This window comes from Acanthopagrus latus, chromosome 1 (genome assembly GCF_904848185.1).
Source record: "Acanthopagrus latus isolate v.2019 chromosome 1, fAcaLat1.1, whole genome shotgun sequence".
In the NCBI taxonomy this organism is placed as follows: Eukaryota; Metazoa; Chordata; class Actinopteri; order Spariformes; family Sparidae; genus Acanthopagrus; species Acanthopagrus latus.
Window position 1 is genome coordinate 6,044,480 of NC_051039.1, and position 27,072 is coordinate 6,071,551.

General features: G+C 42.5%; 1 protein-coding gene across 1 annotated transcript in view; it reads right to left on the reverse strand.

The window, feature by feature from the left end:
* Window positions 1-17,298: 17,298 nt before the first annotated feature.
* mad1l1 (mitotic arrest deficient 1 like 1) overlaps window positions 17,299-27,072 on the reverse strand; it is a 55,865-nt gene continuing 46,091 nt past the window's right edge. The window contains exon 18 of the mRNA XM_037093560.1: window positions 17,299-19,484. Within this exon, the coding sequence (XP_036949455.1) occupies window positions 19,335-19,484 (150 nt within the window). The 3' untranslated portion in view covers window positions 17,299-19,334. The remainder of the gene's footprint in view (window positions 19,485-27,072) is intronic.

The window sequence follows — 27,072 nt, forward strand, 5'->3', positions numbered from 1 at the left end:
AAACCTCACACATGCCAGACGTCTCAGACACACTCAGGACTTTCATTTCACGTTCCAACAACGTCTGATGGATTTCTTTATCTCGAGTGATGAAAAGCGTCTTTTTACTCCGTTCCAACAGTATCCAGCCATCGACCGCTTGTGTAATGTCTTCAGTGTATTTAGATATCTGTTTTGTCTCTGACTCTGACGATCTACAGGAACACATAATCGAAAGTTTTGTTGTTTTTTTTTTAAATAAAGTAATTTCTGTTACAACTGTTGACAGCGAGTGTCGCTATTATTCTGGATAATTATCCAGAGTAATTGCGACACACAGTTTCTGGAATGAAAGAACAAACAGTCAGACAATAAGCACAAGACATGCAGACATCGCTCTGCAGCGACGCTGGCTTATCTGTGGTCCAGAGCTCAGCGCGGGTCACAATCACATGATCATTTGAACCATGTTGCTGTGTGTTCAGACGCTGTGTAAACTGCAGCCGTGGTTTAGTTTAACCTTGGTTGCGGTTTCCTGTAGAAATCATTTACTACTACTGAGGTTACAGTTTCTCAGGTTTAAACCTGCTGCAGACCTGGTTTAACTGAGGTTCAGAGTCATTCAGTTCAGTATAAGGGCATACAGTATGTAAACAGCTCAGATAGCATCATTAAATATCTAATTTATGCTATTTTTAGGCCAACACTATAAGCAAGTGTCAAACTTATATAACTGTGTGATTAAAATTAAAGGTGTTTTGGTGCCAGAAACAGGGTCATGAATTATCTGACAAACACAACAAGTCAAGTGCCTGCGAGAAGGTGTTTGCCACGTACGTATCAGTCATGGAAATAACCAATCACATCTCAGTTGTAATGCCGACTGCAACAAGTGGAATTTCATCAGATCACTGTCAATGGTAGGATCTCTGTGAATGTCCATTTTATATCATGCACAGTGTTTTAACAGCGTGGGAATGTGAACAATACACAAATACAGACCACAGTGACACAGATACAATTATGATAATAATAATTTTCAATCTGTCTCTAGAATCTGCCTCCAAACAACACAATTAAGGTGAGAGACACTGCATGACATTTGATTTAAAGCCTAAAAACAGCTAAATGCTAACGTCAGCTGCCATGTTAGTGGTCACCATCTCAGTTTAGTGCATGACGTCAACATATTATCCTGCTTCCATTCGGTAACCTGAGACATTTTTGCAATGGGATCACACCAGCTGAGATGACTCGACTGAGCCATGAAGTCGTCATCACGTTATTAAATTCATACTCAGTTCAGAAAGGTCAGAACAAACCCAACTGCGCACACGGGCCTTCATTTTGATCTCAACCACGCACCTGTAAAGCTGTGTGACTGTATCTGATGTGGCCGTGACACGATCTCTCCACACACCTGGCAAAATACACTAACTACTGCTTCTATGAATCGGTGTCTCAGGGGCCAATACTGTGTTGATGACACACACGCACATGCTCACCAGTTGAAAACATTACCAAGATGAAGCTGCCATGGTAACTAGAGCTGAGGCTGGTGGGAAAGTTACTGGCTTTGCAGGTCACAAAACCATAGTGTGTGACCAAGTAAGGCACGGGAAGGGATCACCAAAGTCATTACCGTTCATCCCGAGTTAAACATGAGCAGAGAGAGCCAGGAACTATGAGTGTCTGAACATGTTAAGTGTAAACGTTAGATACCAAGAGGAACAGCTGACTTATCACCAAAGTCATCGGGATTTGTCAAACAATCAAATAATTGTTGAGAAATTTCAGTCCGGACCGAAGTGGTGGAACAAAAACGGCCATCACTGCCGTCCAGAGAGCAAAGAAATCCAACTGCAGCGTGGAAAAAGTTCCCTAAAATCATCTGCATGAAGAGATCCTGCTGAAGACAGGTGAGAACAGTTCTTTAAACAGCGCCGTGTCATCTGATGTTTGGTCATATCACACACACAAGAACATGAAAACATGACAGTGATTTTAATAATTCAAACTGGTTCATCCGTGACTGACTGATGATTGTGGACAGTTTGGCGTGTAGTTAAATATAATCCTGTTAAATAAACTGCATAACTAATGTTTTGGTTTTTTTTTAACAAAACACAAAACAAAAATCATTTTGGCAAAAAACCTACAAACGTCTCAGTCGAGTCAGAATGTGAGTAAATGTAACGACGGGCCAGATTCGCTGTAGGAAAGACTGGATGAACTCTGACAAGCCCGAGACATCTTCAGTCAAAATACCGAGACTTCAAAAAAGAGGGAAGGAGTAATGTCACGTCGGGCTGGCAGTGTGAATGAAAGGCCCTATTTGGAGCGCGTCCTTGGTGAGATGAATTAGGGTGCTTACTTTGCTGAATTTTAATTTGACAGCAGCCACTGAATGGACCAAGTGAACCATCTAATGAGGAGTGTCTTGGGAGTACATCTCCGCATCGAGCGAGTCAAAGAGTATTTAGAAAATGTTGGTGTTTATTATGCCAAGAAAATGCAGCATTTGAAATAAGTGAGTTTAAATAAGAACAGAAATTTAGAGACAGTCTCCCTTTTCTGTGTGTAAGGCGCTACTCTGTGTGTTTGTTCTTGCAACACTCGTGATTTAACTTTACTTCTCCAGCAATTTCAGGATGTGATTCAGCGAACAAAAGGCTGGACGTGGTTGGCGTTTTAACAGTCGGCAGTGTAAACATCATCATCTAAAAATCTAGGCTACCTTTACTTACAAAGAGGGGGGTCTTAACTCGCTCTTATCCCTCCACACGGCCATTTTCTACGCAGTTACACTCTCCAATTTCATTCAGAGGCTTTAAATGAGAAGCTTTACTGCGCATGAAGCAGGTGAGTGTTTTGTTCTGAGAGGCATCGGAAATGCACCGCGAGGCTGCAGCTTCGTTCTTCCACTTCTCTTCTCGTCCACGTTTTAATGGCGTCTGATGTCGCGGTTACAAAACTCTGAACTGAATGAATCTCACAATAACAAAAAAAAAAAAAACGCCATTCATCTGCTGGCTGTCCTTCACAACGCGGGTGATTATGTCACAAGTGCTCCAGCGCTGAGCTGCAGTGATTTTACACATCGAGATGAGCACTACTCAGCCCCTGAAAACAGCTTTACACTGTCGAGTCTGAAGAAAAACCACTGAAGTGACATCGACCCGGTATTCTGCTTGGGGACTAAACACTGTGAACACAAAGCCTCGGCTACAAACTGGGCGGCGTGGAGGTTGGAAAATGTGGATGATGTGAGGCAGGTAAGGTGAAATGGGAACACAATCATGTTGCATTGTGGGAAAATGGGGATCCAGGATTCTTGCTTGCCTGCTTTTTGCTTACTCAATTCACTCTCATACATTCTCAGCCTCTGCTAAGACGGCTTACAGACATTTAAGTGATGTTAAATTGGTGATAAAATATTGCTGTTCTTCAAATTGCCAACTTTTATGGAGCTTTTTGACATTAAAAAAGGGATTAAAGATATAGTATGACAAGGAGATCGCCTTGATTCATTTTCTTGACGACACTTACCGTATACGAGACGGTCGGCACCAGCGGGAGGTGATTAGCTAAATTTAGCTCAGAATAGAGATTAGAAGCAGGGAAACAGCTGCTCGTAAGTGCCGGGATAGCTGCACAATATACCTCTCTTGAGATAAGAAACCGTAATTTTTGAATTTCTGTTCGTGTATGGATCAAACTATCCAGAGGATGTTAATTACTAAGCTCTGGAGGAGCAGGTGAGGAGATCTCAAACTCCTTGAAGCAGAAGGACGCAGCTGAGCTAGAGGTGTGCTGAGCACCTTAAAAGCACAAAAGTCGATTTACTATTCAGTTTTCTTACCAAAAGATCTAAGATCATCAGCAGGAGTTTAAAAAATGTCAGTTTTGATGCTGCAGAGCTTCAACACCAAGACTCTCCCACTGCTCCACACTCCCAGTCTGCATTAACTCGAGTTTATATAGAGCCTCTAGCTGCACAGCTAACTGAGCTAACTAGCTAATGGCTGCTGGTAGCTTAAGCCATGGACAGCGAGAGCAAAGAGTACAGACAGTATAGTGGTTACTGCTGATACGCTGCTTTAATTTGTTTGGAGTGACCTTCAGCTGGCCAATTCTAAAATATTGCACCTTGAAAATAAGTAAACACAAAATCACATTAATTCTCTTTGACATGTGTTGATACAGGTGGATTTTTTTTCCATAAAATTCACCAATCTGCCAAAACATTAAAAGGACTAACAGGTGAAGTAAGTATCATTGATCTCCTTATGACGATGTGATGAACCTCTGCCATAAACACTTCCTCTCATGGCAACAGCACTTCACAATGGAAGTGGCCCACCCAGCAGGACAATGCATCCTCCTACACCGCAGACGCCCTCAGGAATGGCCCAGAGAACGTAACAAAGAGCTTAAGGCGCCGCCAAGATGTTTATATTGTTGTCCTCAAAGCAACGATTTTTCTCTCCTTCAGATGTAAGTGGACAGAGAACCCCGGCATAAACAGAGGCATGAGGTTTATCCTGTTCAATGCAGCCAGGATGCCACGGATTTATACACTGGGGAGACAAAACAACCTCTCCATAAACGAATGGCACGACACAGGAGAGCCGACTCCACAGGTCAACACCCTGCTGTCCACTTACATCTGAAGGAGAAAAATCATTCCTCTGAGGCCTGAACATCCTGGCCAGAGTAGACGGACTGTCTGAAAGAGGAGTAAAGGAATCCATCTATGTCACACTGGAACGTCCGTCTTTGAACAGAGGGGTTGTTGGGGAGACTTAAACTACATGTAGTTGAACCACATGGCTTAACTACAATTTTATGTAACTTGCTGGTAGTTAAACTACATTCATATACTACTTTTTTGTAGATTAACTACTCAAATTTCAAACTACAATTTTGACCAATAGTGTGAAATATTATTTTAGATTAAAAAAACACCTATATAATATAAATTATTAATTAAAACATTTTATTTTTCTTTGAAAAAAGGCGTGAAACATGTCATGACATGCTAAGCCAACACTTGTTCTGGCAGCACTCAGATGTGTCACAGAGTGGGCGGGTCTTTGTGCCCAGGAAGGCAGTGATCATATGGCACAAGCACGTCATGGACAACCCTCGATGTGCCCCTGAACGCACCAGCCCAACCACGGCCATATATGATCATATACATGTTGGATATAGATGCATCTACAGACACGACCTGCGTGTTCACACGTGAGCTCTGCAAGACAAAAACAACAAAAATGTTGTCTTCAAACAAATCACCAGATGAGTCCCCACAAAATGCTTTCAAATCTCTAACCAAAATGTTCAACACTGGTGTCCCGGCCAGTGCAGCATGTGAGCGGCTTTTTAGTGTTGATAAAGATGTTTGGTTTTTTTTAGTGCCAAACTGAACTGGCTGCCTGATAAAAACTTTGAGAGACTGCTCATGTGTCGTGTCAGCAAGCGATTCTGTCCTGGCATCTAGTTCTAGTGCCTCAGAAGTTCCTGTGATGTTGACCAAAAATGTCAGTTTTTGTTCTTTAAAAAATAAAACTTGAGTTTAGAGGCGTATTTCTGCTGGCATGTGAATTATATTTTGTTTCATATGCACCATATGTTGATTTATTTAATACTGAGTTAAATGAGTATAATGAGTATAAGTAGTTGCTAAAGCTACTTTTTTAGCAGTACTTTTTTTTGAAAAACTACATTTCTCCAGGGGAAGAAATGTGGTTTGTTCAAACTACTGCCAGGCTGAACTACATGTAGTTTTACAAGCTACATTTTGCTTCCCCAACACTGGAGTCCTCTCCCCAGGCAGCTTAACGACCATCCACACCTGGACTCACCTAGCCCGAGAAACCCACAGGAAGGCCGGTTTGGCTGACGACCCACTAGTGGCCCTAACTCTGTAAGGACACTCCCACACAGAGTTTCAAAGCCTGCAACTCCTCTCCAGTTAGTTAGAACCGAAGAAGCCTACTGGAGGAAAGCTGCCTACGATACATCACTTAAGAGTTACTTTGACCTGGATGATATTGCTCCTTAGCGCTACTAACAGTCAGAAGACGTCACTGTACTGCTAACACACACACAGACAGAGTAGTGTAATAGAAACGTCTCTTAAATTAAAAAAGAAATCTGAAACAGCAGATAGCAGGAAAGTGTAACTCTTCAACTGATCTAAAAGCAAAAAAGAAATCTCTCATTTAAAGTTTATAATACGATTCGGGCGCGGAGACTTCGTTCACCCACGTTTGGTCTCATCTTGCAGTACAGTCAAGTGCAAACGTAGGCAATGACACAGACCGGCAGCACAAAAAGCCTGAACCAGGAGGCTCATCTATCCAGGTGAAATAACCCTTTAGATTCAGAACAGCGCTGTAATTCATGTGCAGGAGCCCAATCCTTTCCCATTCTGAGACGACTGACTGGAAATCGCAGCTTCAGTACAACAGCGGCGAAGGTTCATTACTCCTTATCTTTAAACCGCTGCTGTACAAGTGGCTCCGGGGCCTGTCGGTGGGCGGCTTCTGTCGAGACGCTGCGAAGGGAACACGTCTGTTCATTATCCCTCCATCTCCTATCTGTCCTTGTGTGATTTTAACCCAGGGCAGGTGAATTTGGTGTGTCTCCACAGTTACATCATCGGTCTCCCCAACCTCATTTTCCTCCCTCTGTGACACCTCAGATCTCCTGCTCACTCTCAGAACTCCCCCACAGAGATTGGAGCGCTGAGTGTAGTTGCCAGCATTCATCTTGCGGCGCGAGCATTTTATGACATTTTGTATTTTGTCCCCAGTCATTCCCTGACAATGTTGATTAGCCACACTTCTTGCCAAGTATTTTTTTTTTTTTTTGACAAATAACTGATTTTTGTTCTCAAACTTCAAGAAATTCAAGCTGTTGACAAATGGGACAATGGCGTGTGATGTATGGTATGAGCCACAGCTCATGCATCATCCTCCGAGCCTGCACAGGCGCACTTAAGACAGCTCGAGGAGCTGTGGAGGTGCTGGAGGTGTCTCCCAAACTGTGAGTCATCGCCTCCAGTGTATATGATAGTAGGTGTGTAGGAGTCAGCCGTTAGATAGTAACACCGGCTGGAGAGGGGCTTTAAACACTCATGTCGCATTCTCACATAACTGTATGTGTATATGTTGTTTTTTTTTTTAAATGAATCCAAAGCATTTGAAGGCTAAATACGTCACTACACCGTATAAAGGCTGTCCCAATTGGAAAGCTCCTCAAAATACGTCCCACAAATGCATCCTTCTTTTCCTTCTTTTTGGAGGATGCACGGCTACTATCCTTCGCAAGATTCAAGAGAGAAAATGGCGACATAGCGTGGTGTAGATCATCACTGTTGGTGGCCTGGGTGGCAGAAATCGTGACGCATGTGTAAAACATCTGGTGATGCAACCAGGAAATGCTCCAAAGGCTGGACCGTCCCATTTAACAACGGCTGACGCGGTTAACAAGGTCTCTCTGAAGGACTCGCCTTCGAAGGATCGATGGAGCCAAAGTCCCGCCCCCTAGTTCTTAGTGGGGGGTCAGTTGTGGCCTAAGCTTAACCACCGACGAGAAAAGCCAGATGTTTTTATTTTTTTGTTTTCTGTAGGAGATACTTGGACAGTGAGGAGTAGTTTTTATTCCGAGACTTTACCGTTGTTTAACCTAAAACTTTTTTTTTTTTTTAAGATCTGATTTTGATGCTGAACTTTTGAACCACACGTGATATTTACAGAAATGCACATAATGCAGTCACGATGCTACGCCGGCTTATTAAAGAGCACTACTGGCCAGCAGAATGAAAGATTTCAGTCCCCGGTACCCGGTGGGGCATCTGAAAAGGGCAGCCAAACAACTCCTGGTATTACAGCTTTAAGAGAACCTACATTAAGTCTAGTTTTGAAGCGCCGTGGTTGAGGGCTGCCCTTTCTAGATGTGGTCTTATCAAAGAAGTCTGACGCAGAGCGGGAGAAGGAGCCTGCAGCTTGCCCCGGTGTCAGAGTTTGGAACACAAGTAGTTGTCAGGCTTGTCACAGCCGGAGCTGCAGTGACCAAAATATCTGTCTTTTTATGTGTGTGTGTGTGTGTGTGTGTGTGTGTGTGTGTGTGTGTGTGTGTGTGTGCTGCTCGTCTCTCTCCCCCCTTCACTCCATAGCTGTCCACGCTGATGCCTGCCCGAGTACAAAAAGAGGCATCCCCAGGCACAAACAGTAACCCCCACTCCTCTATTCTCCACATGGCATTTACAGTGACACCTCCGGCAGGGATGGAAGGTAGAAGAGGACAGAAGATATGAGGACAGAAAGAGAAGGGGGGGGAGGGAGGGGAAGAAAGGAAAAAAAAAAAAACAGACGAGCAGGAAACGGAATTAAGAATAAGGGGCTGGGGAAGATAAAGGAGGAGAGAAAGACGGGATTCTTTGCTCATTTTCAGAGTTTTGATTTCCCTCTGAGCCCCGGGGGTTGTCTTTGTGAAATAACCTTCTTTTAAAAATGGGAATTAGACTCGCTGTCTCCATTAAAGATCACAGCCTAATGTGGGCCAGCCTGTAGAAGGAGGCGGCTTGATAGAGCGTGATGTTAAGAGTGATAATGGGAAACATTCTCACCACTGTATTAATACATATTAAAATCAACCCTCTAAAAGGAGCCTCTCTGCAACACACACACACAGTCACATACGTAAATGATAGGCCAAGAAGCATTAATAATGTACAGTGTAAATGAGAGAACACTGTGGAAAGGTCGAGGGCGCCTGAGAGGCAAACAACACGACTTAGGAGTTATTAGGTCAGTGGTTACACTGGTTATCTGCTCTTTGGGTGTGTGAACGTAACCGACCTGCTGCCGTTGAAATATCTTGTAGGCCCGATCATCCGCGAGATACAATCTCAAAGACGAGCAGCAACATTCCCAGTATAAAATTTATTTTATTTGCATTTCGTTTCAAAACAAGGACACCTGAATTTCTTCTGCGGCTTTTATTATGGGGAAAGTAAAGGAGTGTGTGCGGAGAAATTCTGGAGCCACATGCTGGAAAAACAAGGGGCAAGATTTGAGCCATGAAGACAATAATTCTTGGAGAAGACAAAATGGATTTACCGGGGGAGAGAGAAGTGGAGGATGGACAAAGTCTGAGGAAGGCTAAATGACAGATATGTGGTCGTTTAGCCTTCCTCAAACTATCTCACCTCTCTAAATTACCGCACAAGGTGACACTGAACTGGCTGAAAATATACAAACACACACACATGCACACACACACACACACACACACACACGCATTCCTGCACACAAGCTCCCAGATTGAAGGAGGCTAAGACGAGAGATCAAGGCAGTGCAAATTAAAAGCGCTCTAATTAGCCAAACTGTCACTCTCCCGCTCTGGCAGCCATATTGGAGTCTGCCTGGAGACCTGCCTGCACATTTCCACTGGCCCTCTGAACAGCCATATATACTGCATGGAAGCGAGGATTAGAGGCAGCCGCTGTTGAGAATTACTCTTGCCAGACGTTAAGCACTGCATCAGCTCCAAAATGTTATAATGAATGGAGAGATCTGTGTTAATGAAGCGGCTCTGTGGAGGGACGTCATCAGAGGCGTAAACTTTGCCCCGTCACTACTCCCTCCAACTGTGTTCTTTTGGTCTGGCAACCATTTCTGAGTGCATTATTACACCATTAGCTTTGGCTAGTTGTTCTGCCAGAGGATGATCACTAAGTAGCCCGAGGTAACAGCCGAAAATACCACAAAAAATTAAAACTTTCAAGTTTAAAGATGCAGCGAGGTCCAAAAAGTCTGAGACCACAGAATCAAGGCACGTTTACTGTTTTTTTTTCTTCTTTTGAATGCAATACAAATGATATCAGCTCAACAATTTGCATGAAAGGTTGAAGCATGCACTCGAGCTGGCATGGACTCCACAAGTTTGTGCCACACCTGTAGACTCCTGTTATCTCAGAATGATTTGAAGATGTTTCAAAGAAGCGGCCGCAAAAATGTTTAACAGCCCGGAGGTCAGGTGACTGTGGAGGAGAGTCCATGACAGTCAGGACATCCCAGCACCATGTTTCACTGGTGGTTTGAAACAGTGTTATGATTCTCTCTCCTGTGCTTCTCTCTACATACACCCTTCTGCTACCATCACAAACCTCCCAACATCATCAGACAACATCAAGTCTTTTGTTTTCACTGGCCTTTGCATGTTTTGACATAAACAAACAGCCGTGTGAACATTAACCAGTTTTTGTGCTACCAAGATTTTTATTCTCATTCATTTTTTTATGTGTTCTTTTTGTGGAAAAGTAAATAAAAGATCATTAAAAGCTTGATCTGTTTTGCTTTCTGCAATTTCTGTTACCTTGATGATTATCAGATTTTCATCCACAGAGAGAAGTGAAAACCATCCATACATCACGTCGCTACCAAGCGGTTTCCAAATATTTCAAGGAATATGGTTGACTTTGAGGATCCATCTCAACTAACAGTACCTCACCTGCAGGTTCTGTCAAAGGTGAGTTATTGTCCCTCCATGTTGGTGCCGTCAGGCTCACACTGACGACTGACATTTCTGAGTCAGCCACAGACAGAAACTTAGTCCATGCAAGAAAAAAAAAAAATCCAAAGACAAAAGTCTGCCTGACAAAGTCCTGCAGCTCGTCGATGTTGTGCAGCCAGCGCACTAATCAGTCTTAGATGTCGGACCGTTGTGAAAGCCTCTGCCACAAAGAGATTTCAAAGCAATCTCTGCACATAGGTGTATTACAGAGTGACAACGGCAAAAACAACCAAAAATAAAAAGCGCTCTGATGGATTTCCAATTTCAGGTTTCATGTCTCTGCAAGCTCATTGTATTGTCAACCGGGGTACGGAGACACAATGGAGACACAATAGAGTCCTGGAATGTAAGAAATCAATCCTGAAAGCTGTTCAAAAAAAAAAAAAGGTTTGCTTTGTAGAATGGTCACAAAAATATATACATGAGTGATCAGTGAAAGAGCAGAGCCAGTGGTCCCATGATGAACCGGACAAGACAAAAATGATATATTACAATCTGACTGAAATAAAGGACGTTCTCGACTCTACGTGGCTCATTTCCTTGTTGACTTCATTTTGAGTCCCGAGCCAAAAGGGTCGAGAATCACAGCGTAAAGCCATTAAATGCAACAACCTGAAATCAAAGGATGATCGTGGTTAAAGAATTTAAACCACTTTAGACATCAAAGTCTGTACACAGGTGTTGGGTAGAAGGTGCTGTGTGTGTGGAAAAAAATAAAGTCTTGTACAGCTCCAGAGGGAGTTGTGTGATAGAGATACATATGAAATGAGGTCAGTCCAGCTGAAAATGAAAAAAAAGAAAAACAAACAAAAAACCATCTGTGAGTGTGGAGAGTGTTTACCAGACCAGAGCTGTGCTCCAGGCCCGCGGTCCAAGGCTACTGAATCCACCACTAGCATAACGGATCAGAATCTCTGATACGTCGGGTTCTGCTGCAGCGGCTTTAATCAATTCTTAAAATAATGTTTATCATGAATCAGTGTCGTTGATCAAAACCAGTGGAGCACCCTTTAATTAAAGCTTGTCTTACTGCAATCATCAACTTGATTGCTGACATCTGGGAACACGGCTTTACTGATGGAGCAGGAAACCCGACAGGGCCGGGCGGAACCGGCCAGAATTCATATCTCGTTATCTTCTGGGCAGCGAGCTGAATGTGCAGCTGTAAGTTACAACAACATCAGCGTTGCCACTGGCACTTTTATCAAAACTGTGTTTTATTCCCTGTGAGACAATATACAGCTACATATAATATAAATCAAGGTTTGCCCTTAAACTCATAATCATAATCATAATATGTTTAACATGATCTAACTTGATATTTAGAAGTGTCCTGAAAACACATTATAAATGCTGAGACTGAGTGACAGAATATCATTATTTATGACCAAATACCTCAACACTGATACTGCAATATTTTAGGGATGGCTACTTGTACTTTGACAAAACATTAACACAATGAGAATTATGATAATAAATCATCTGTAATGTGGATATAATGACTAAATGGGTCAATTATTTGTAGAACAGCCTGGTAAGTTGAGTAATTTGTTGTGTTTCAGTTCAGGGCCTTTGCGGTCTTCGAAGGCGAGTCCTTCAGAGAGACCTTGTTAACCGCGTCAGCCGATGTTAAATGGAACGGTCTAGTCTTTGGAGCATTTCCTGGTTGCATCACCAGATGTTTTACCCTTATGTTACGATTGTTACTGTGAAAGTGATGATCTACGCCGCGCGACGTCGCCATTTTCTCTCTTTCTTTCCTCTTTTTTGGGCATGCAAAGAATCTTGGGTACATAATCTATAATCTCTAAAACAGAAATGATATGCATTGTTTATACTGCCAAGCCTCACTATAAAGCAAATGGCTTTTCAAAGTTCTGCAGCAGAGGCCTCAAGTGCAACACGAGCACGAGTATAATCGGATCACATAAAGTCCACGGCAGTTTGAGACACTTAAAATTCAGCGTTGTTCATGATCTGTCACCTGAAAATAGGACAGAATCCGTACAGACATTGTTTTAAATATCTTCACTTATTTATGCACATTAGCACGGAGAGAGTCCACGGTGTGTCATGTGTGAAACGCCCGTGACATCACGGCGCTGCATTTTGTATTTTACGCTGCAAACCCATCTGTCGCCCTAAACCAGGCGCCGTCTCACTGTCAGCGATGCACTATGATTCACCTCACACACAAACAAGCGGCTGTCTCACACACACACACACACACTCAGCTCAACGCCGTTTTGCAAGTGTGCTACTGCAGTAACGTTATTCATGGACAGACAGATTGTCGTGCAGCACACAGGCCTATGTGGCACTGTAGACTAATTAACAGACCGGTCAAAATAGAGTGGCGGCGCCGTCTCTCCCTCAGTGCTGCGGAAACGCGTGCGTGGGTGACGTTGGGTTGTACGGAGGGTGAGGGTTAACTTTTGACGGGGGGATTGGTCATCACCAGTTGATGTCTGTGGCGACAAAACGGGGTGTTTTTAAGGCAACCCCGGGACAGTGACAGCTGTGTTTGTGGCAACGAAAAACAGGAGATTTTTCACAGGACACTGGGTCATCTCCAGCTGTGCCTCTGGTGACAGAACAGGGTGTTTTTGAAGGAGACCTCGGGACATTTCCAGCCTGTATGTGGCGACCAGCAGAGGTATTTTAAGCCAAACCACGATGCTTGTTCCTAATAAGTGTTTAAAAGCCTAACCAGAGCATAAGCACAGCATTGTCACAAGATAAAAATATGAAACTGAACCTACATAAATGTAAAGCTCCAACATAAAGAAAGCAGTAGCACTGAATTATGGTTGTTGGGTTGTTGATTTTGTTTCTTAATGGAAGTAACAAAACCTCCATGGTGAGCACAGCAGGTCAGAGTTGAACCAGAAACTCGATCGGTGGTAAATTGTTTAAAAGCTTCATGATCATCTGACTGCTGTGTTTTCTGTCCCGCGGGGGCTTCTTTTATGAAATATGGGAGTATTTCAAGATTGCAGCAATTACCTTGAAGCACAGAATGTTATTATTACAGCTGGAAATGATGGCCAAAAACAAGATCTATGCTGCAAAACCCGAATAACCCTTTAAAAGATGAGCACCGGCTACAGTGGGATTACAGGTAAAGGTTCGACTGAATTCAGGCACCAAAAAAGGTCAAACCGCAAAACCACACGTTACTGTATATACACATGAAGTCCTCGTCACACTCACACACACACACACACACACACACACACACACACACACACACACAACTCTTCTCAGAGAATACAATATCACGCTGCTTCTACTCTGAGAGGGAAACCTCAAGGAGAAAGAGGCTCAGATCTGAGCGAAGGCACGACAGCTGCTCTGTCTCTCTCTCTTGGGATTTTAGCGAGGGGGTGAGCGGCAGCCCGGAGGAAGAGGTGGGAGACAGACTCTTCAGGAGATAAACACACCGAGCTTCCCGTGCGAGTGGAAACAGGCAGATGGAGAGTTAAGCAAAAGAAGTTATAGACGGGAAGAGAAGAGGGATGAGAGATGAAAGAGGGAAGTGACAGGTCGTCTTTCTCTCCGCTCTCTCTGGTTTCCAGCTGAGATTCTCCTCTGTGGTGGGAAAGTCTCTTCTCAGCCGGTCTCACTTATCAATATTTCTCTGTGGTGGGGGAAAAAAAAAAAAAAAAAAAAATGGAATTCCACTCCTGTACTTTTTTCTTATAAATCAAACATGCATTTTAAAAATTAAGCGCTGCCTTGAAATTATTTCTGCCACCTATTTTTTTTTTAAAAACAGGCCTTTCAAAATTGATTGTTGATTGCTCGGTGAGGACTGGCGGGTGTTTGTGTGTGTGAGACCTGATGTATGCTGCGGAGTTTATAAAGCTCAGCTTTGGCATTTTCGACTTCACTCTGCCATCTCATTTATAGTTAACGAGATATCAGGGGGCGTACTAATTGTTTTCGACTGAGGGATGATGGGCTGATGAAATAAAGATAAAGGAATGAATAAAAGAGTGGAAAGATGCTGGAAAAGCGCAGAGGATGAGGGGCAGGAGGAAAATTAGGGTATAACAGGTAGTGAGAGACTGAAATTAAAATAAAGTGGATGACAGCTGAAGAGAGGAGGTGTTTTTTGTTCTTTCTCTGCAGGCAGAACTCAAACATTACAGCAGTGGAAGCACATTCAGAGGATCAGCACAGAGCTGCTCTTTTTGCTCTTATCTATTCGCATTTCTAGTAAAAACACACAGAGGAAATGAAATAAAAATGTTCCCTCCACCATCCAACACATCGTTCAAGGAGGTCGGCTGCACTCCTCCGCTCAGAAAATACCCGGGAAACACAACGTCTCAGCTCCGCCTGTGTCGACTGACAGTTTGTCAGATAAATCCTAATTTATGACCCGCTGAACTCGCTTTCAACTCGGATTTGCAAGATTACTTGGACACATGATCTCGTATATCCATCTTTCAGGGCATCAAGTGATGCGCTTTTGGCTGAACACTGGTTGAACCAAAATGAGGAACTACTGGCAGCCACTGCAGGAAGAGCAGTGACAGTTCAATTAAAAACAAAAATGGCAGCTCCTCTAGAGGCTGGAGTAGCTGCTACAGCGTCAATGGACAGAAATAGAAAAAGTAATGGAAAAGAATTTGTTGCTCTTTTCTGAACAAGCTACAGTGGGAGGTTTGACTTTCCAACAGGCTCTGTTGGTGGAAGGACTTTCCTGCTGAAGTCAGCCTGTGGTAGACGTTGTTAGAGAAATTGTTCTTACAATCACCTGCCGGGCATTTTATTTCTTCCCCAAACAGTATCGTGTTTCAACTCGTCCCAACATCTGAGTTTTTGCTCCTGTGACCGGCAGATTCTGGATTTCTGGCCTCCTGATAAGCCGGGGAAACCTCGGCCTTCAGCTTAACAGACTCCTTCCATGTGTCCCGCTCTCTTTCGCAGCCACCAAGGAAGTCACCAGAAACTTCCATCCTGAACAAATCCAGATAAGAAGAGTCCAGCCTTTATCTGGGAGCTCCAGAACTGACACCGTCCATAGAGGGGATATTTACATCTAGTTGGTAATTCTCCACCTTCCACTGCGGTGACATAGGGGTGAGATTTTACCTCCTAAAAGCTACTTTTTTTGCCAGCAAGGTTGAGTAAATAAAAATGTGCCTTCCACCCAATTGGCAATACACTGGACCTGTGCACTTGTTCAGTTTTGCGGGTGGTCGCCCTCGTGTTACTTCTACAGGCGAACAGGTACAGGCTCAGCCATGAGACGCTCGCCCTACAAGCTCCACTCCCAGGGGTCCCCTGGTATCCTGGTCCGGGCAGATAAAGGTCTTTGAGTTACACTCAGTAGGTGTTCAGACAGAAAACAACCGGCTGCCTTGGAGGAGGCGTGCTTCAGGTACGGGGGCAGATAGTGAAATATGAAAATGCTGCTGTGGTTTAAAACATTATGAAGATGGATTTTTACTGCTCCGGCAAATCATATCATATTTTTTTTTCCACCAGGCAAAATAGTAGAAATATGGTGTCCAGATTACAGTAATCTACAAGGAATGTGAACATTTGATTGGCCAGCGCAGTGCCGAGCCAGATGACATTGCTCTTTACAGAAATAGTCTGGCCTCGTTTTTCAGATTTTTGGTGAAAAACCTGGTGTTTCTTTTCACTAAAGCCGTCTGTGTTTGCACCTCTGCTGCCTCGATGGAATGGCCTCATTCAAATGAACGATGAATCAAGTTATTTTACGAAGCACTAAAATCAGTTTGAACCACACGGCTGAAAGACGCTTGTCTTAAAAATCCCAACTCCATAGCAGAAAATAAAAACACCTTTAGAGCCTGATGAAAAAAACAACAGCGTGTGGTCTCTAAAGATCATTTCCCTTGTTTGTGATTACTTTACGGGAGGTGGATTTGATCCTTTAAATCACATTAATGCTTAAAATTATGCATAATTAAGGGCATCACCCATCGAGTGACACAGCACCAGGCTTCGTCCGGACTGCCTCTGCTTCACCTCTTTGCCCATCTTCAGATTAGCCAGGAGGTCATTGGAGTCAAATGTCAAGATGGTATCAGACTCACAACAGTGACAGGCTGAACACACACCCTGCACGTGCAGCGTGGGGCTGAAAGTGTTGCTTTACATTTCAGTGCCTATATAAAGAGGTCAGCACAGCCACACGGCTGCCGTGAGTAGCGTGGCTCAGGCACTCGTCATTTAGAGGTCCAGAGTCTCGCCTACATTTATCACTTTTAGCAAAACAGACCTAAAAATAAGCTATGGACAATCATATAGACCCTATAACAGCATTTCACTACAGTTTTAACTACTGTGTCTGTGGAAGGTAACAGACAAGCAGAGACTACACACAACAGGTGTAGGTTTTTTGTTTTTTTTTTACCCCTCCCCTCCCACGAACACTCTTTTTCAACCAGGATAAAACAAGGAGTCCCTGTTGATGTTGCCCTTTTGTGAAGACACTGTTTCACAGCGGCCTTTGACTCACACTTAGCCTGGCCTCTAGCTTTCAGAGAACCTACCGGGGAGTTTCACCTGACGACACAGCACCCAGGGTCACAGGGTCGCGCGACAACAGGGTGGTGAGAATAGTTATCGAGTCCTCCGGTTTCTCACAGCCGCTGATCTTGCTCTGGTCGGACGTTCAGCGGGTGAGTTATAACACTTGTGCGTTGCTGCCAAATTTATGTTCTGTCAAGTAAAGTAAAATTTCCAATAGTCAGTCCCACATATGCTTTTATTGATTACATTTCAGCAAGTCAAACGGCAAGAAAATACAGTAATTTTATCAGATGCATTCATGATAAAAGGCACAATACATCACACGCGGCTGCAGGACAGTGTTGTGCACTCGAGCGCTGTACGTATTGCACATCTAATATGAAACCCTCTAAAATATCACCTCTAGCTGAAAGCTGTGGGGTGTGCAGAAGATGTGCTGTGTCGTGAAAATGAGCAAGGGCGTGGAAAAAAAATGAAGAGAAAAACAAGGACAGTATGTGGCATGTGCTGTACAGGAGAATGTGTTTTTCCTCATGAGACATATGGCTGCACCAGCTGGAGATCTTATATTGTTGCTGTGATAAGTGCCTTTATTCTCAGTTCACTTCCTTTTGTTTCTCACTTTTTATTGGATTGCTCCCTTGCTTCCTCTTCACCCCATGTTTGTTTCTGCCATTTCTCTTTATAGCTACCAAGACATTACTCGCTCACACACACACACACACACACACACACACACACACACACACACACACACAGGTGCAATCGTTAACTAAATTAATAATAGGAAAAATTCATGGTTGATCAAATTCATATCCAAAGACTTCATGAAAAACATTAAAGCATCCCTGTGATCTGTGTGTGTGTGTGTGTGTTCTCTCAGTCTAATCTCTACATCTCTACGACACATCATTATCAATATGAATGTGGCAGGTGAGTAGAGGAAATGCGTCTAATGTGTCATAAAAGCAAGTTTCCTGTGACAAAGCTGAACCTGTTATTAAAGAAATGGCTCAGGCTAATGAGAACTAACACATTTGTTCAAGCTGATTAAAATGTAAGCCAGGTAATCTTATCCTTTAAACTTACTGCCAATGCTAGAAACATCTGTACCTACAAAGACGAACTAGAACGCCAAAATGACTCCACACATTTTGGTGTCATGGTTATTTGTTCAGTTTTCTCTTTTATGCACTGATGAAGAAAAACCAAGAGACAAGCTTATTGAGGTCAACAGGGTATACAACAGATCCAGGTGACACACACATGCTCTTGAACTCTCTCCACCTGAGTACATCGTAATGCATGCTGTTCTTATGAATTGTGTGTTTTAAATTTAGCGAGGTTATTACAGATCAACTATAGATTTATTTTTCTCTACAGTCACACCATAGAGCCAATTCTGAAGGTGTTGAGAGGCAGGCAGGCAAGGTCGGCTCCCATCTCTGTATCTTCCCTCCTAATAGAAATGTCTGGAGAGAAACAAGTGCTCATTTGATATTCAACTGAAGCACCTAATCATTAATTGGAATAATAAAACCATGTGGATGTACTGATGAAAACCAACCTCAAATTCATCTCAGTAAAGGGGAGAAAAAAAAAACTTGTATTCAAATGAATTCTTTCACACCATCTTTGCACTGGTTTGGATTATTTGTTACCACAAAACATTTGGGTGAAACCTTTTATAAGGGCCCAAGAGAAGAGACAAAAAAACGGCATACAAAAGGAGTCTTGGTAAAGACCATGCAAAGCACGTCTGCCGCAGATCCAGAGACCCACACAAACGCTTATTTTGCTTCACGCAGTGTGTATTAAACTCGGTGGGAAGTCTCTTTCAAAATCCCACTATAAAAAAAACAAACAAACAAAAGACAAAAAAGCTCCAACTACGAGTGTCTTACTGTGTTGTTATGATGACAACTTTGTTGTGTTAAGAAAAAAATGTATCTTTCAAAGTGTCATTGATGAAATATTCAGTGTACAAATGGGGATACCAAGAAGCTTTCATAGCTGTCTGAATGCCAGTTGGAGGTATTCCATCAAACAAGGTGTTCATCCTCCACAACACAGCGCTGACGGCCCGATTCATATGTCAGAGCTTTTGAGAGAATACCGTCACATTTTGAACACTTTGTGAATATCGGATGAGACAGAAAGAAGGCGAGGGAGAAAGCCAAAACCACCGGAAATTAAAACCAAAACCAAGATAAATTCTTCATCCTTGTGTCCAAAAATGGTGTCAAATTACTTCAGACGGTGGTCTGTCGACTGAAGAGGTCGAGGGTCACAGCGGAGAGGAACGCCGGGATGCTCTTCTGGTGATGCAGATGAAGGGCCACCATCTCTCCAAGAGTCTTGGAGAACTCGGTCTCCATGAGCTGCATGCTTCCATTCGTGCCCTGCACACAGAGACACGAGCACACCGGTATCAAAAGACAATACCAAACAATAAGACCTGGGCTTTCCACTACATCCCTCTCCAGAGAAAAACTTTCAAAGTGAGGCAAGCTCACTTAAAGTTGTTATTGTCTAGAGGGGATTGTCAAGTGAGCGTGCCTGTGTGTGTGTATTTGTGTGTGTGTGTGTGCGCATTCACAGCAGGGTGAAGGTGTCTAAATCTGTGTGGATTAATTAAAAGGAATGAGGAGCAGCTCGGGGCGATGGAGTGAAGGAGAAAGGGATGAGGAGAGAAACGAGGGATAAAGTAATTAAAGCATTGCGGGGAGGGGAGGAAGGTAGTGAGGAGTGCAGTCCCATGACATGCTGGGAAGATATGGAGACGTCTGGGAAACGTCCTGTGTCAGTGTGTGCAACAGACACAGATCTTTCCACAACACACGATAGAAAATGATCTGTCGTACAGCAGCAGCTTTTCGCTGTTGTTAGAAACATGGTGCGAGCACCACCGCCTGCTGTCTTGAAGATCCTGATCTGCCTGGCAGTATTTTTAACACCCTTTTTAACACTTTTCTACACTTCTTATTTCCGGCTATAAAAGATTAATATTTTTAAAATGGCAATGGTGAGGAAAGGTAAGGAGTCTCTTTCCTTGGACTGTTAGACTTCTAAACTTATCCTCAGCACTCCAACATAATCTCAGAGTCAAACTCAATTTGCTGGTGGTGAAGACCATTAAACAACCACTACTGCCGATGAAGATCTCACACTTTCTTCCTCACTCTCTCCCAGAAGTTACAGCCACAGGCTGCCAAATGACACTTCTGACCTATATGTTAAGGAGGACATTATCATACAGTTAAGCTCAGCATCATTATTTGAAAATTGAACAGGCTATATAAATAGGACATCGGAAAGAAAAAAAATGAAGTAAATCCTACTTGATAAACCAATTAGTGTGCTTCCTCACACACAACAGGATGAGGTGAACTCAGCTGTTCACTTTTGTGTCAACAGCCACAAATCTCTAATGGGAGAGAGAGGAGAGGATAACTGAACTAATGACATTTGCTAGCTGACTGCACAGTGCTAAACCGAGGCTAAAAGCAGCATGGAGAGTGCTCCAGAGACACAGACAGAATGACTTGCTGTTTCAGTGTTGTTCTTCAGCTAAATGTCCAAAAAGATGCAACCGACATTAGCTCACAGTCCACGCTGAGGGAGACAAGCTGAGAGAAGATTTAGGGTTAATTGATTTTTGAGCAGTGAAAGCTTCCTGCTCATCTTCGCTTAAAGGCTTAATCTGGTTCATCTGGTAAGATTTCTATGATACAACAGCACAGTTGATTCATTCTGCCTTAATGGAGTCTTCTTTCTGAGTAATTCAAGTTTAAATCCATTTTTTTTCATGGAGAACATTCTATGTAGTAATTTTATCGTCCTATAAACTGATTATGGTTCCTACAGTTTACGATGTTCATTGCAACAGCAGTTCTTTACCTTACAGAAAATCAAGTTATTTCTGAATTCAAGACCAAAACAAAGATTTCTGATGGTGCATTTTCATTCCTGCTTCAAAAGAAAAAGTCCTCTACATGATTTTATCTTTGTTTTTTGTACATGTGAAGGGAGTGTGTTCAAGCTACTGCCACTTCCTTATTTTCATTTTCTTCCTATTATCTAATAAGTCTTTTTAACCTTGTGGCATTATAAATGGACAGTATACAGTCAAGAGGCTGTAGACAGGAAATTGGGGGATGATATGCAACAAAGGTCTCCAGCTGGATTTGTTGCGGTTACGTGGTAAGCGTCTTAGACTACGAGGCCACCGTGACACCCGGACACAGTGCTATTTAAATGTGCTCGGCTGTCATTAATTGGGTCATTATCAAAAAGTTGCCAAACAAAGAATGCTTTGGTATAAAAGAAATTCCCCCCTTTGGGTCTGACGTTTGAATAAATGGTGAGGTGGTGAAAAATCTCAAATGAGGCTGACATGATGTGAAATGTTTTTTAAGGGAGAAATGATAGAGATTACAAATCCTATGATTCAAAGCATCTCAGACATTCTGCTTCCTGAATTGTGACTACTTTGTCTTCTCAATATAGTACATTACTTAAATGGAAAAAGTACAAGAACACAGAGAACCAGTTTAAGCAGACCCTTGAGTTGTGGCCACAGGAAAAATCTTGTTGACATTTAACAGACAAGCGTTTGTGAAACATTTGATATGAAGGACACCTCACAACAGCACAGTTTTGGTCCCCTCCTCAAGCATTACTCCTTCTATGTGGTCTTTATTTCATTCGAAATCAATCTTTATTGCACAGGCCTGGACACCGCAGTGAGGCTTTTCTAATCACACCGGCTTTCTCATGACGACTGTCCGCCGCTCCATCTAAGTGCCTCACTCTGAGGCTTTATTTCCCTGACGGTCCCTGGTGTTTTCTTTCCCTGCATGCCTGTCTGAAAGCCAGGCCATATCCTCAGGCTGCTACGCTCATCACAAGCACACACACAAACACGTGTGTGCACACGGCTTGAGAAACTGCTGGAGCTCTGGGAACATGAAACACATACATCAAAGAAAAAAGAAACGCGGGCAGTTACCATGGAGATCCCGATGTCTCAGACACCTTCTGCCCAAATTTGTCCTCATAACAGACTTGTTGAAGAGTGTATGAGTGTGTGTGTGTGTGTGAGACACAGTGGACGAGCTGATTGAGGACTATGGAAGCCAAGGACTGTGAGACCTCCCACAGCCAGTTGGAGAGGAAAACTGAGATAACCGCTTCATACGCTGGAGAAACACCAGTGTCCCCAAATCGGGGTTTGCAGACACGCACAGATACGCAGGTGGCTGACCGATTTACACAGATTAAAAAAGGTTATGGGCACAAAACTGACGTGGCAGTGGTTTAGGTCTGAAATGGGATGTTAGTGTAAACTCAAGGTAGTAGGCACAAGAAGGGGAATACATGTTCCACTGAACATTTTTGCTGGACTGAGTTTAACTGTGCCGCACCTATTCGCTTTACTATAACCGGTTTAAACATCCCGACTTGAGACACACACCACGCCTGAGATGGACCCTCTCTGGTTTGGGGCCAAAGCACAGCTGCTCTGCCTACATCTCAATTTGTGCAAACACTTTTCTGACCCGCTTGCCTGACCAGGTAAGGGAAAAACATTAACAGTGAATCCTGAATTGTCTACAGGCATTCTAGCAGGCATGTCAGACTTCACTTCGGCACAGCGGTGGCTTGAGCAGAATGCTAGCGTCAGCATGCTAACGAGCTCATTCTGATAAAGCTATGACAATATTCCCGAGACGGTGACACCAACGATTACTAATTAGCTCTAAACAGACAAAGTACAGCTGAGGCTGATGGGAATGTCATTAGTTTTTTATCAGTGAAGTATGTGATCAAGTTATTGGTCTCACACACATGCACACACATCAGGGAATTGTCAAAATTATTAGGGCTCAGCTTCTGTTAATTACAGATATCAAAGAGTTCTTGAGACATTGCAGGCAGGATGAGAGTGGTGAGTCGACTGACTGACCAGTTACACCTATTAAGTGTTAAAAATAAAGCAAGGGTAGTTGTTTGCACAGACATTTTCACCAAGGCTTCATCGTGCGAAAGGCATCAGGAGACATTATACCAATGCGCACAAGGAAAGCTTAACAACTCCATAACTTTGTGACACCTGATGTGAAAAGCCTTTACACAAACATCCCACACAGTGAAGGTTGTGACACAGATTGTCTGTTTTTCAATGAATGAGAATGATTAAATTCAAATGTTAAAATATGAATGATGTTTTTGAGGTTGTATTAATATTATACTGTAGTGGTAATCTTCACTGCAGCTTTCTAGTATTCAGGATTGTGTCAGTAAAATAGACTCAACCTTGCTGCTTGAATGGCAAGTGTCTAATGAGAGGGGAAATATCTCCTTATGGGAATGCTGCTACTCATCTAGTTCGTAAGTGTAGATGAGAATACGCAGTTGGGCTTCCTGCGCTGAAGGAAAATTCCACCTTAATTCTCTGATTAACGGTGTGTAAATGATAGCGTTTTGAAAGGAGTTCTGTTTAATGATGCTGTAATTCACCTTTTTTATTGTATCTTCCTTCCCTCTCTACCTGCTGCAGCCAGGTAGTTTCCACTCGTAATTGAAAAGTTTACACCAAATGTGAATGTCATTCCAGGGATGTTTGAAAAAGCTAATGCTTCCTACTCCTTCCTCTACCATGGCAGGATAATCGACATTGTGCACAGTCAGTTGTTAGAACAGGACCAAATGCAGAAAACTGCAAAAGCCAATTGCTTCTCTTTTTTTTAACCCAATGCCTCTTTTCTGAGTTTGACTTGGGTTTGGGTAATCTGTCTTCATGTGGAAACAGATAACTTTCCCCCTCCAAGCATTACCAAGCAGTATTACTGTGGTTGCCACTGTTGCAGACAATTGGCTTCCTTTTTGTTCTCCTCAGATTGGCAACTACCAACAACACAGGACAAAACACGGGTTTATTCATTCATTAAGTCTATAATGGAGACATGAAAAGCTGCCAGCCTGTCTGGATCTCCAGTCAGTCTTAATTTTCCCAAGAGATTCTGTGCCCGCTGGCATACAAAACAGCAGAGTTGAGCAAAGTTTATAGGAAACCAATCTACACGCCAATGGTGTCTTAAATTTACAGTCAGTACATTGTGCCATCAACACTTCATAATGATACGCTCACACAAAAAGCTTGTCTACTGCCAGTTCAAATCAAAGCTGAAACAAATCCTGTTGTTGTGGGGAAGACAGATTAAAGTGATCATCAAATGATTGACAGTTGTTCTACTAGTATCAGTGCATAACTGATTTATGAGTGAATTCATGAAATTAGCATGCTTGTTCTGGTGATGTTTCACCAGAGGGACCCTACCTGGTTGAATAAATGACAGTAAATTTAGCTGCACCGATAACGGCTCATCTGCCTAATGAAGTACTTGAATGAAGCACTAATATTATGTGATTCTATTCACATATGGTAAAACATCTTGCATCAGAGCAGACACTGTGTACTCTGATGCAAGATGTGTGTTTGAGTCATGTTTGTTCTCACCATTAAGCCAGACAGACTAATTAATGGTTTTTGACTCAATTTTAACAGATTGTTATCAAGAAAAAAAGTATTTGATGGTTAAAAGAAGCAATTTTTTTTTAAGTGCCTCAGAGTGAAACACATTGAGCAACACTTGTTTCTCCTTCCTTATGTAGGGAATAAATTCAAAAGAAGTTAATAAAAGGTCAGGGAGGCATTTCTTTAAATCAGTTTTATTCAAATACTGACCTTATCAATGCTTATTTGCATATTCACACTTCACCAAAAAGTGTTTTAAACAATATCTGACCTTTATGAAACCAACATGTTCTGTTTATATATGAAAACAACTGGATTTCTCTCACCAGCAAAGGGATGGAGATGCAGAAAAAAAAATGCAACACCAGGTTTAGGTAAATATCAATACAACAGGTTCCTTCTGCAGCATGACATCAGCCTCATCCAGCACACCAAACAGACGGATGGAATAAAACTTTTATCTGTTTCCCCGAGATGAGCGGTAAGAACCGAACAAGATCAACTTGCACACAAAACCGAAGGAGGACACACCTCAACAATGGAGAGGAGCAGTGCTATCCCATTCATCCCCTCTTTTCATTTGTCTATCCAATTAAAGGAAATCGATACTTCTTGGCTTGAGATGCAGGGCGGGGCTTCATAGTGACCTCATCCAACCAAGGAGCTGCATGCTGACTGAATGACAATCATGATTCCCCCCCCAAAGCAGACAGGGTGAGAGTAAAGGTGCACACCTTCGCCCCTCCGACAGTTACACCGAAACACATGAGACCAACGACTGAGGCCTTTGTTTCACTGCCAACACAAAGATGAGAGGCAGCTCCACTTGTTGCCATTTTCCTGACCTTAACATGAGCGTTACCTCCACGGTATGTTTCATATGTTAGGTTTTTGTCCATGTTCTTGATTTTTGTTATTTGGTTGATCTTAAATTTTTCTCACTTTCTTTAAGTTTGCGAGATAGGACGTTTTTGCAATTGCTGTAAATTTCTCACAAGAGAGAGAGAGAGATAGATAGATAGATAGATAGATAGATAGATAGATAGATAGATAGATAGATAGATAGATAGATAGATAGATAGATAGATAGATAGATAGATAGATAGATAGATAGACTCACTGTTTCTTAAATACACTTTTAATTGTGATTTGAAGCAATTAAGCTAAATTGTGGTTGTAATTGTATAAATTGAATAGGCCTTCTTTTTTTGTTTTAGTCTTTTAGTCTTAAGTGAGTCAACTGATCCCATTTATTCATAGTTTAGGTTGCAACAATGTAACTGTTTCATGTAAATGTAATTAAACGCAACCTAATTGATCACGACAGTCTAATAAATTGGACAAACCTTTATTGTACCAATTCCAATTTATTACATATTGTAGTAATTTGGATCATTATGTTGAAAAAAAAAGAAAAAGAAAAAAAAACTCACATCACTCACAGCAAACATGACATCTCCTCAAACATAATCTCTACTTTAAAAAGGAAAACAGCTGCTCCTTTTCAAAGCATTTTTTCAAAGCAGGTTTAATTATACTCTTCTTTTGCCACTTTGAGGTCCCCAGACAACAAATGTTTCTGTGGATTATTTGTACTTTGAAAAGCTCTCTGCATTCTCGTTTCCATTTGATGGGCGGTTTCTGCTATGTGTACCTGTAATCAGCACGACAAGCTGAAAGTTTACAATTTACAGTATATCACAATATATGAAATACTTGGAGAAAGCTTCCCCCGTCCTTACAGTCATGACACACTGCTCACTGTTAAAACAGAGTCCTGAGACTGTGTGTGCACGTGACGCTGTGACAGATGGCTCTATATTGAGGTGATGGCACACTGTTCACAGATCAGCTGACCTCTGTCTCAGCTCTCAGCTGCTAATGAGGGGACTTTTCTTCTCCACCTCACCCTCTGTCTTGTCCTCTCTGCCCTCTATAGAATGGATGTCTCTTCAATTCACTTTTCATTCAATTCTCATTTGCACCTTTGCGCCGCACACATATACGGTACTAACAAATACACCCCTTTCCCACCAACAGCAGCTTCATCATCAACAATAAACAATTCCACTGTATGGCACAGCTGATGATTGGTGGGGGGTGGAAAAAAACAGGAGGCAAATTAATTGAATAATCAAAAATATGCAGATGAATAGCTTTCAATTTAAATGCAGATTTTGGCATTTTTCTGCAGTCGGGAGGAGGATGTCAGTGAGAGGATATAGAGGGAGAAAGAGAGAGAGAGAGATGGGGTACAGCTCCCACCAAAAATAATTAAATCAGCATCAATCCTATCCATATTTATATTCTAATCAGCTTTTTGTTTACTGTTTTTAAAGCGTTGTTCATGTGGTGAGCAGTAAATAGCTAATGACTACATACATCTAACAGAAAACTATTCTGTGAGGGGTATGATAAACACCATTAACCCAACGAACTCATCAACCTGA